At 45.3% G+C, this 10,420-nt stretch overlaps 1 protein-coding gene across 1 annotated transcript; it reads left to right on the top strand.

Moving 5' to 3' along the window:
• Positions 1–1,389: 1,389 nt before the first annotated feature.
• Positions 1,390–2,888, top strand: LOC148515388 (uncharacterized). The gene is made up of 2 exons (XM_088480117.1): positions 1,390–2,295; positions 2,679–2,888. Exons 1-2 carry the CDS (start codon positions 1,390–1,392, stop codon positions 2,886–2,888), a joined length of 1,116 nt encoding a protein of 371 aa, XP_088336243.1.
• Positions 2,889–10,420: the final 7,532 nt, after the last annotated feature.

Below are 10,420 nucleotides of genomic sequence, written 5' to 3'. Positions count from 1 at the left end.
AGGAAGAATCTAATGGAAATTATTCTTCACAGGAAGAGGAGGAATGTGAGACACTGGAGGACTCGGATGTGGAAGTCTTCTCTCACAAACCAGAACCAGCATCGCAAGGGGTGGAGGCTTTGATCCTCGCAGTTCATGAGGTACATCAGGTATCGGATACAGATGTTCAGGAATCAGTGGATGCAGACCTATTCGGTAAGAAACCTAGTTCCACTGTTATCTTTCCAGTTTCCATGAAATTAGACAAACAGATGGGGCCGCCTGGAAACATCCAGATCGGAAGTTTCAACTTCAGCGCCGTTTTCTGTCTCTGTATCCTTTTCCTCCAGATAATCGGAGTAGATGGGAAACTCCACCGCAGGTGGACTCTTCGGTCTCTCACCTTTCTAAGAAGACTACCCTCCCAGTACCAGGTGCTATGATCTTGAAGGACGGATCAGATTGCAAGATATAAGTCACTCTCAAGGCCATCTACATAGCTGCAGGGACTCTACTTAGGCAGGCCCTTGTTGGGTCTTGGGTTAACAAGGCGGTGGAAAAGTGGGCTGAGCGACTTGCAGAAGGTCTTCAATCTAATACTCCTAGATCGGAGCTTATCACCCTAGCGGAGCATATACAGGAATCTGCTGTATACCTGGGAGAAGCTTTGCATGATATTGGACAAGTAGGCTCTACTATTTCGGCCTCTGCTGTGGTGGCTCATCGAGCCCTGTGGCTGCGCTCCTGGCAGGCGGATTTGGAATCCAAGTGTGCAGTTGAGGGTCTCCCATTTACAAGGGATATTCTATTTGGTCCCGAACTAGACAAATGGATCTCTCTAATAATGGGTGGTAAAAGCACCTTTTTGCCTTCTTAAACACCCTCTCCACGCCGACCCTTTAAAGGGCCTTTCTTTTGTACCGCCGCTAAATTCCAGGGCAGACCCAGGGGTGCTTCGTCCGCTACCAGAGGAGGTCGTGCTAGAGGACGCCAAGCTGCCAGCTCTCGTCGTCCTGAACCCAAACCTGCCAACAAGCCTGTCGCATGACGGGCTCTTGTCCCACTTCAGGGACTCCAAGGTGGGTGCTCGGCTTCTGGGGTTTGCAGAGGTCTTGGCCAAAACATCTTCGGACTCCTGGGTTTGCAGTTTGGTCAGTCAAGGCTACAAGATCGACTTTGCCCTTCCTCCCCCTGTTCTGTTTTTTATTACAGGTCTTTCTGTTGATGCAGAGAAATGTTTGGTCCTTCAGCAGGCAATCAACGGACTTTTGGGCTCAGTGGTCCTGGTCCCAGTTCCAATTTCACAAAGGAACCAGGGTTTCTACTCAAATCTTTTCGTAGTTCCCAAGCCAGATGGTTCGGTCCATACCATATTGAACCTAAAATCCTTAAACATTTATCAGATTCAAGATGGAATCCCTCCAGTCAGTGATTGTGGGATTGGAAGCGGTGGAATTTCTGGTCTCATTGGACATCAAGGATGCGTATCTTCACATCCCCATTTGGAAGACGCATCAAGCATTTCTTCGCTTTGCAATCCTGGATTCCCATTACCAGTTTCAGGCCCTGCCGTTTGGCCTATCATCAGCTCCCAAGGTCTTCACCAAGGTGATGGCGGTGACGATTGTCAATCTTCGCTCACAGGGAGTCAACATTGTCCCATATTTGGATGACCTTCTCATCAAAGCATCGTCGAGGGAGAATCTTTTGGAACATGTAGCCTTAACACACCAGTTCCTAATTCAACATGGCTGGATCATCAATTTCCAGAAATCCCAGTTGATACCATCTCAACGGCTTCAGTTTCTGGGGATGATTATGGACACAGTGTTACTGCAAATTTTCCTTCCTCCGGACAAGGCACAGGCTATCCAAGACTTGGCATGGTTAGTCCTCAAACCCAAACATGTTTCTGTCCACCTTTGCATGAGACTCCTGGGGAAGATGGCGGCATCACTCGAGGCCATCCAGTTCGGCATGTTTCACTCCAGAACGTTCCAGTTGGATCTTTTGGCCCAATGGTCTGGATCTCATCTGCAGATGCATCATCTGGTTACCTTATCTCCACAATCTCAGATCTCCCTACTTTGGTCAGTCGGATCACCTAGTGGCAGGACGTCGATTCGGCATTTGGAACTGGGTTCTGCTGACCACGTATGCCAGTCTCCGCGTTTGGGGGGCAGTGACCTTGAACAACCAGTTCCAGAGACACTGGACATGCCAGGAATTTCTCCTAACAAACAATGCCCTGGAACTGCGAGCCATCTATTACGCTCTCATAGCTCCTCTGTTATGGGGGACCCCGGTTCATATTCAGTTGGACAATGCCAGGGCCATGGCATACATCAATCGCAGCCGCAGGGCCATGCGAGAGGCAGAACTCATTCTCAGATGGGCAGAAAGACACATCCTGGCTATCTCAGCAATCTTCATTCTGGGAGTAGACAATTGGGAAGCAGATTACCTCAGTCGGCAGGATCTTCATCCGGGGGAATGGGCTCTCCACCATGATCTTTCAGCGCCTGGTGTTCCGTTGGGGCATTCCTCAGATAGATCTCATGGCCTCCACGAACAATCACCAATTACCTCTGTATTGCTCCAGGACAAGGGACCATAAGGCAGTAGGAGTGGATGCTCTGTCTCTACCCTGGCCATACGATCTGGTGTATCTGTGTCCTCCTTTCACTCTAATTCCACAGGTGCTCAAGCGCATCAAGCGCAAATCGGTGATGGCTATTTTTTTGGCCCTGAATTGGCCTCGCCGAGCTTGGTACTCAGATCTCTTCCTCCTGGCGGACGATCCTTGGCCTCTTCCCCTTCGATCAGACCTCCTGCACAAAGGCCCTTTCATTCACCCTGATTTACCTCGCCTTTGTTTGATTGCGTGGTTGTTGAAACCACCATTTTAAAAAGTCGGAGCATTCCGAGGCAGGCGATTCCGACCATGCTTTGGGCTTGTAAGCCAGTCACCCCTGCTCATTACCATAGGATTTGGAAATCTTATGTGTCCTGGTGTGAGTTGCGTGGTTCCTCCACTTCCTCTTTCCATTTACCTCTCCTCCTTCTTTTTCTGCAAAGAGGCACGGATGCGGGGCTTTGGTTGGGTTCCCTTAAGGTGCAGGTTTCTGCATTATCTGTTTTCATTCAGCGTCGGCTGGCGCTGCTTCCCGAGGTTCAGACATTCTCCAGGGAGTTCTTCGTGTACAACCTCCCTATGTTCCACCTACATCCCCATGGGATCTTAACCTTGTTCTTTCTTTTCTTCAGTCCATGCTCTTTCAACCTTTGGCTGAAATTGATTTGAAATACCTTACCTGGAAACTAATTTTGTTGTTGGCGCTTGCTTCTGCTAGGAGAATTTCGGAATTGGGTGCCCTTTCTTGCAGGCCTCCCTACTTGGTTTTTCATGAAGACCGATCAGTACTACGTACCTGCCCATCCTTTTTACCTACAGTGGTGTCGGCTATTTATATAAATCAACCTATTGTGGTTTCGGCACTTAAGGAATCGTCGGGAGCCTCGGACCCTCTGTATGTGGTGCGGGTCCTACGAATTTATGTATCTCGCACTGAGGGGATCCGTAAGACTGATGCTCTTTTTGTCCTTTATGATGCGGCCAAGCGGGGTTGGCCGGCTTCCGAGCAGACCATAGCGAGATGGATCCATCTGACTATCCATCAGGCTTTTTTGACTAATTCTTTGACCCCGCACATTTCCATTTTTTCGCATTCTACACGCTCAGTTGGTACTCTTGGACAGTGCCTTAGGGGGCTTCTGCTTCTCAACTTTGCAGAGCGGCTACTTGGTTCTCTCTTCATACCTTTGTCAGGTTTTACAAGTTTGATACCTAGGTGGCCTCGAATGCTAGTTTTGACCGTATGGTGTTACAAGTTTCACAGCGCTCGCCCTCCCATGAGGGGGGCTTTGGGATGTCGCCAGTGTTGTAACTCCAATGTCCCCTAGTGGATGAAGGAGAAAGCAGGATTTTGGTACTTAACAGTAAATCTTCTCTGATTCCACAATGGACACTGGACACCCTACCAGCACTGTTTCCTGTTGTGCTAACAGTTTCCTGTTGTGGTTGTTTTCTTCTGCATTCCTTCCTACAGTGTGTTGTGGTTTCTGGTGTGACTGCTGTATACTGCGCAGTGTGGTTGCTTCGCGGTTGTGCTCTTTTCCTTTTTCGCTGTTCCTTCTCCTTTATGTGTTTCCTCCGTCTCCTCTCGGGCTGTTTTTTAACTGGGGCTGATGGGGCATAAAGGGGAGGAGCCAGTCACATCTTTAGAATTTTTTAAAGTGCCAGGCTCTCTCGACCCATGTCTCTACCCCAGTGTTGTTATAACCCTGTGGAATCAGAGAAACAGATTTACCGGTAAGTACCAAAATCCTGTTTTCTGGCTTTAAGACATTTTGTTACAAATATACTGAGATGGTGTATATACATTTTTCTCCACTAAGGATATGAATTGCAATCTTTTCAAATGGAGTTACATCTGGATGTTTTGATGTTGCAAGCATTCTAACTACATACCATCTTTTTCTACCAAGTAGAATATATTTTATATCTTATTTTTTAGCAGAATTTAAGCCCTGGCAATCTTGTGATTTTGCTGCCAAGTGTATTTTATTTTTTTAGTTCCTATTTCATTAATATATTGTGTATATGCTTATGGTACTATTAGAAGATGAGTGTATTTCCAAGCATACCACGTATTTATTATTTAGTCAGGAGCTTTTTTGGTGGAATATGTATGCCTTTTAGAACCTTCTTTGTGTTTTTTATTTATTATCTTTTTATTTATAATATTTTTCTTTTTATATGTGACTTAGTTTTTATGTAATTAAAGATACTTTATTACTGAGCAGCGCCTCACACTTCTTTATATCCTTGTTTGAAACTGCCATCCTTTCTGCCTCTGCTGTGTGGGAAATGTTTCATAGATGTCCTACATTTTTAACTGCCATGCTTTTGTGCCGCTGCTCTGATGTTTCCTTTTTTTTTTTATACTGTATTTATTTCAACTAAAATCACAACTAGGCATACTTGCAGAATACTCTTATGCCATTTTTCAACCTTGATTTTAGATACCAACCTGGTGGGCTTGGCTTTCCTTGATCATAACAGCCACGTTTAGTCAGATGCAACTCAAACACCAAATAGAGAGGCTATTTTGTGATGGTACCTGAAGATGTTCTCTCTCCTCCCCATACATAATCCCAGAAACACAATGATAAGAGATGTTTAGCACCAGACTTTAAGATCCATCTGCCACCTTCCTGTTCAGAGCTTCTGTTTTGTGTGCTGCCACAGACATCATCTTCTGCATGTGCATTTGATTCTTTCAAAAATATTTGGAACCACCGAGAAGTTCCACTGGAGCAAGGACTGATATGAATGAGTAAAATATTTTCTTGTAAATGCCTCCCCTCCTCCCTCATAAATTTGCTTCGGAATCATAAATTAAATTAAATTTAATACTAATCAACCTTTCCTTTCCCTGCCTTCAACTACATACATATTCCAACTCCTTCAGGCCTCTTGAATAATAAAAACATTTGTTTCTTGATGTGCCATGTTAGAAGTTGAACTGCCACAGCTGCTGCAATCTTTGACATGCGGTTGCTGAATGCCAAAATGTTTATGGCCACAGACAGCATTTCCTGCATGCCCCTTTAAGTTTAAAAAATATTCTTAACCACCAAGTTGATTATGCTCTCCCCTTTTCCCTCATAAATTTGCTTCGGAATAAAAAAATTTAATTAAATTTACTATGAATCAACCCTTCCTTTCCCTGCCTTTAACTACATACATACTCCCTCTCCCTCAGACCTCTTGATTCATGAAAACATATGTTTCCTTATGTGCCATGTTGGGGGTTGAACTGCCACGTATTTGTGCGGCCCACTGCTGCCATTTAGCTTAGTCAGCCTGCTAACTTGGTGCATCTTTTGGGCCTAAACTGGATGAAAATAATATTGTGAGCTGTGAGGTGGTCAAAAATTTACTGAAAATGAGTGGAAACTAATGTTATTGAGGTTAATGATACTGTAGAAATAAAAAAAAGCACAAATTATGTGATTTTAGCATTTTTTATCAATTGTTGAGAGAAAATACAAATCAAAACCAAAAGCAAAACACGCAAGGTTTTGCAAAACCAAATCCAGATCCAAAATATCAAAGGGAGATACAGATCCAAAACCAAAACACAAGGGGGTGGGGGGTCGGTGCACATCCCAATTTTTTATCCACGTGTTTGTTCCTTTTCTAATAAATATTGTGTGAAATATATATCAATTTTGTATGTCTCATCTTTAAAGTGAAGAAACACAAATTACATATTGGATACAATTTGTTGCTGGTGGATACAGTTTGATGACTGTGTTGCTATTATTTTGCATACAGTATTTGTGAGCTGAAGTATAGGAAACAATCTTATTCACTCTCACAGCAATACTATTTGTCCTTGGATCCAGAGTTTATCATTGGGGAAGTGATTTAGTGAACAATTGTATTTTATTGTATTGATTTTTATAAATATTTTTTCTGTATTTTTTTTGTCTATATATATTTTAATTGTCTATATTGTGATTAAATGTATTTATCTGACAGCGCCTTGAACTACCTTATTGTTTTATGTGCTCAAGTTTTTTTTGTGGGTTGGTATATTTCCCACATTGGTATTTAAGGCAGCAGTCAGAATATTTCCTTATACTTTCACTTAAGAGGTGTAAGCACTAGATTTTTTTGGGTACTGTGTTGTCCTTTTTAAGAAAGTCTATAAGGCAGGGTAATTTGTGTCAAAAAGTTGGAGTCATACCCCCAAACAGTTGGAGCCATACTCCCTGGCTTCACAGTACAGTAATAACGACCACCGCATCTCCGGAACATACCCATAACCCACCCTAGCACCCCAGCTTCCTAGATATATAGTACCCCCCAGCTCAGAGACATACACTGACACCATTCCCCCCAGCCCAAGGTAAATAAACTTCCCACCGTACCCCCTGGTCCCTTAGATAAAGTACTCCTCCAACTCAGGTACACACACTACCCATAGTTGCCATACGGATGATCTGCACCTAGCATAGTTCGGGTGAAAGTTTCAATGGTGCAACTGATTGTGGCATTTAAAGACGCACAAAAGCATCATTGCAGCAGCTGTAGTACACTGAAAGTGGGTGTCTCAGTCCTTGCATATTTTGATGTACATCACGGCATTGTAGTGGCGATACTGCTACCAAAGATGCAAGGAAGGCCGCAAGTGCGTCCAACTCAGAAGCAGGCCCTATAAGGAGGAATCACGTCCCCTCAACAGATCCCATCCCCTCTATATTCTCCAATGGCGGATTGGCCGTAGACCTAACCAGGACTTTCCCTGGTGGGCCTGGCCATGTTGGGGCTGCTGCAAAAAAAAATTCAGATTTTTTTTTTGTTTTGTATTTTTCTTTAAAACGTGTCCCGGCCAGGATGTGGGATCGGGATGCGGCCCTCAGCGCATGTCCACTGAGCCTCTCAGTGATGGCAGCTGGCTGAGACTGATGGCCGGCTGGGAACAACAGCAGTCTCTGTTCCTCCCACCCAACCTGGGCCATACTGCACCGACACAGAAAAGGCTTTGGCCATAGGCCGGGTGAGGCAGTGATAGCTGGCACTAGCAGCTGGGTGAGGCAGTGATAGCTGGCACTAGCAGCCACCTCAGATCCAGTCTCCCAGATTCCAGCAGCAGGTAGAGCTGAAGGTCTGCTTAGGAGGCTGCTGTGGCTTTGTGCAGTGTTGCAGTGAGTGTGCGGGGGCCAGGCATTCCGGGCATGGAACATCAATGACCCAAGGTCAGTGCTCCCATCCCAGTGTCTCCTCCTTCTTTAGCCCAGTATCCCCCAAACCCCCACCATCTCACTGACCCCTCCCCCATCCCAGTGTTTCCCACCCTGCCAGCCCAGTAACAGTGCCCACTTTGTTCAGCCCAGTGTTTCCATATTCCTGCACCCAACCTGCAACCATAAAAAGCCCAAAAACAAGCAACAAACAACATTAAAATAGCAACATGGAAAAAAAACCAATCCAAATTCCACTTGTTATAAGTGGAATTGGCAACTATTCTCCAAACTCCTCGTCCCCATTTGAGGCACCCCCAACTCTACCCTCCAATACATGCTCTCTCTCCCCTTACACAGTTCCAACCCCCCATTCACAGCACACCCGACCTCTCCAACACTCTACTGTTCTTTCTTCCCTCACAAAGCTCTAAACTCCCCACATTTGTGGCACCTCCGCCCCCCCACCTTCCACACACCTGTTCCCCTCTCCTGCTCTCTCTTCCCTCACACAGCTCCAAACACCCCCCTCATCCACAGCACCATCACCCCCACCCCAGACACACACCTGTTGTCCTCTCCTGCTCTCTCACCCCTTACACAGCTCCAAACTCTTCCCCCTCATTCTCACCACCCTGACCCCCCACACAACTGTTCTGCTCTCTTGCCCCTTACACAGCTTCAAACTCCCCTCATTTGCAGCACCCTCAACCTCCCCACCTATTCCCCCCTCCTGGTCTGTATTCCCATCACAGAGCTTCACACTCCTCCCCACAATTGTGGCACCTCCAACCCCCCTCCCCCACACAGGTTCCTCTTTCCTGCTCTCTCCCCTCACACAGGTCCAAACCCCCTCTCATCCATGCCCCCCCCACACTACCCTCTTCTACCTCATCCCCTCCCCCACACAGGTTCTCCTTCCCTGCTCTCTCTCCCCTCACAGCTCCAAACTGCCCCTTCCAACTGCATCACCAGGTCCCATAGTGCCTAGAGGCGGTGAGCACAGCAGGGCAGCATCTGGTTTTGCAGGCAGGGAAGGCAGACAACCAGGACCAACAGACAGTGAGTGACAGTGAGAGATTGGTGGCCAGATGAGTGCTGTTGCTGTGACTCACTCTATGGAAGGGGGCATTACAGTGTGGCATAATTTGAAAGGGGCATTACTGTGGTGCTTAATGTGTAAGGGAAATTACTCTATTGAATAATGTGTAAAGGGTATTACTATGTGGAATAATATGTAAGGGGCATTACTGTGTGAAATAATATGTATGGGGCATTACTGTTTGGCATAATGTGTGGGCATTACTGTGTGCATAATGTGTAAGGGGCACTACTGTATGGCATAATGTGTAAGGCACACTACTGTGTGGCATAATGTGCAAGGGGCGCTACTGTGTGGCCTAAAGTGTATAAGGGGCACTAATGTGTGGCATAATGTGTATAAGGGGCTCTACTGTGAGCATAACATGATTAAGAGACACTACTGTGTGGTGCAATATTAATAAGGGGCACTAGTGTATGACGTCATTTGAACTTAGGGGAACTATCACGGGGCCACGCCCTTTTTGGGCATGCATTGTCACTATTTAAAATATGGGAGTGGCACCAATGCTCTTTCTGGTACAGGGCCCCAAAATGTCTAGTTATGTAAAGTTACATGCTGTTTTTGATTTGATCCTAAATCAGCCCTATATTTTGAGTTCTGAAACCTGAAGGTTACTGTGAGAGATTTGTACTCTCTGGTTATTCTGTAGCTGAAGACAATTATTGTTGACAGAGCTTATCTGCAATATGTCAATGTTCTGGAGAAAGTCAGTGTCACACTTATGCTGCTGCCACATTTTAGTGAATTGATTACAGTCTCTATGACATATATATAAAGGGGCAATGGAAGAAATTATAATATATGGCTCAACTTGAAATTACCAGTGAAGTAAATAAGTGTTTCAGATAGTGAGAATAACATGCGTACACAAGCTGAACAACGAAAACAAATGCAGACAAGTTGCTGGCACGGGCGCAATGCTGGCCAGTCTGCCTGTATTTCTAAAGCAGTAATCATTTAAATGGAAAAATCAGCTTTTGCATCTCACAGTCTATTTTTACATAAGGCTCTATATCTGAATGGTGAAAAAGTGCTTTTTTAAACATATACACCTAAAATATATTAATAATATGTACATAAATAAATGTCTTTATTGATGCCTGTTTAATTACTTACACACAGTATGTGGCATTCAGAATGACCTCTAGCAAGACTGACACATTACTGTTACCATCAAAACCTACAGACATACAATAGGGGCATTCCAATTACATGCAATGAGCCGCCGAGCATCACCGCAATGCTAACCTGCGGACATATTTTCCACATACAGGACTTCATTTAGAGTCGGTCGTTGCGGCCGTACGGTCGTGCGACCAACGACCGCAAATTGCGAACGTACGGCAGGTCGATCGTAAACAAAGTGCCGCCCATTCGTTAGCACTGCACCTCCTCTAGCTACCGACTGATCTGATCGAACGAACGAAACAATCGTAGTCAGGCGCTGTCATTCGTTGTATGCTAATTATGTTCTGATGTTTGCGGCCGTATGTGTTGTTTTGATGGTCACATGTCATGTTT

The sequence above is a fragment of the Taudactylus pleione genome, unplaced genomic scaffold, assembly GCF_031769625.1.
Source record: "Taudactylus pleione unplaced genomic scaffold, aTauple2 ptg000250l, whole genome shotgun sequence".
Taxonomy (NCBI): Eukaryota; Metazoa; Chordata; class Amphibia; order Anura; family Myobatrachidae; genus Taudactylus; species Taudactylus pleione.
The sequence above is the reverse complement of the archived record's forward strand: the minus strand, read 5'-3'. Positions and strand labels throughout refer to the sequence as shown.

Excerpts from the sequence above, each read along its gene's own strand:
- LOC148515388 (XM_088480117.1), top strand. The coding sequence starts at position 1,390 with ATGGAATCCCTCCAGTCAGTGATTGTGGGATTGGAAGCGGTGGAATTT. Across the intron at positions 2,296-2,678 it reads GGGACCCCGGTTCATATTCA|GTGCTCAAGCGCATCAAGCG; the intron begins GTTGGACAATGC and ends CTAATTCCACAG.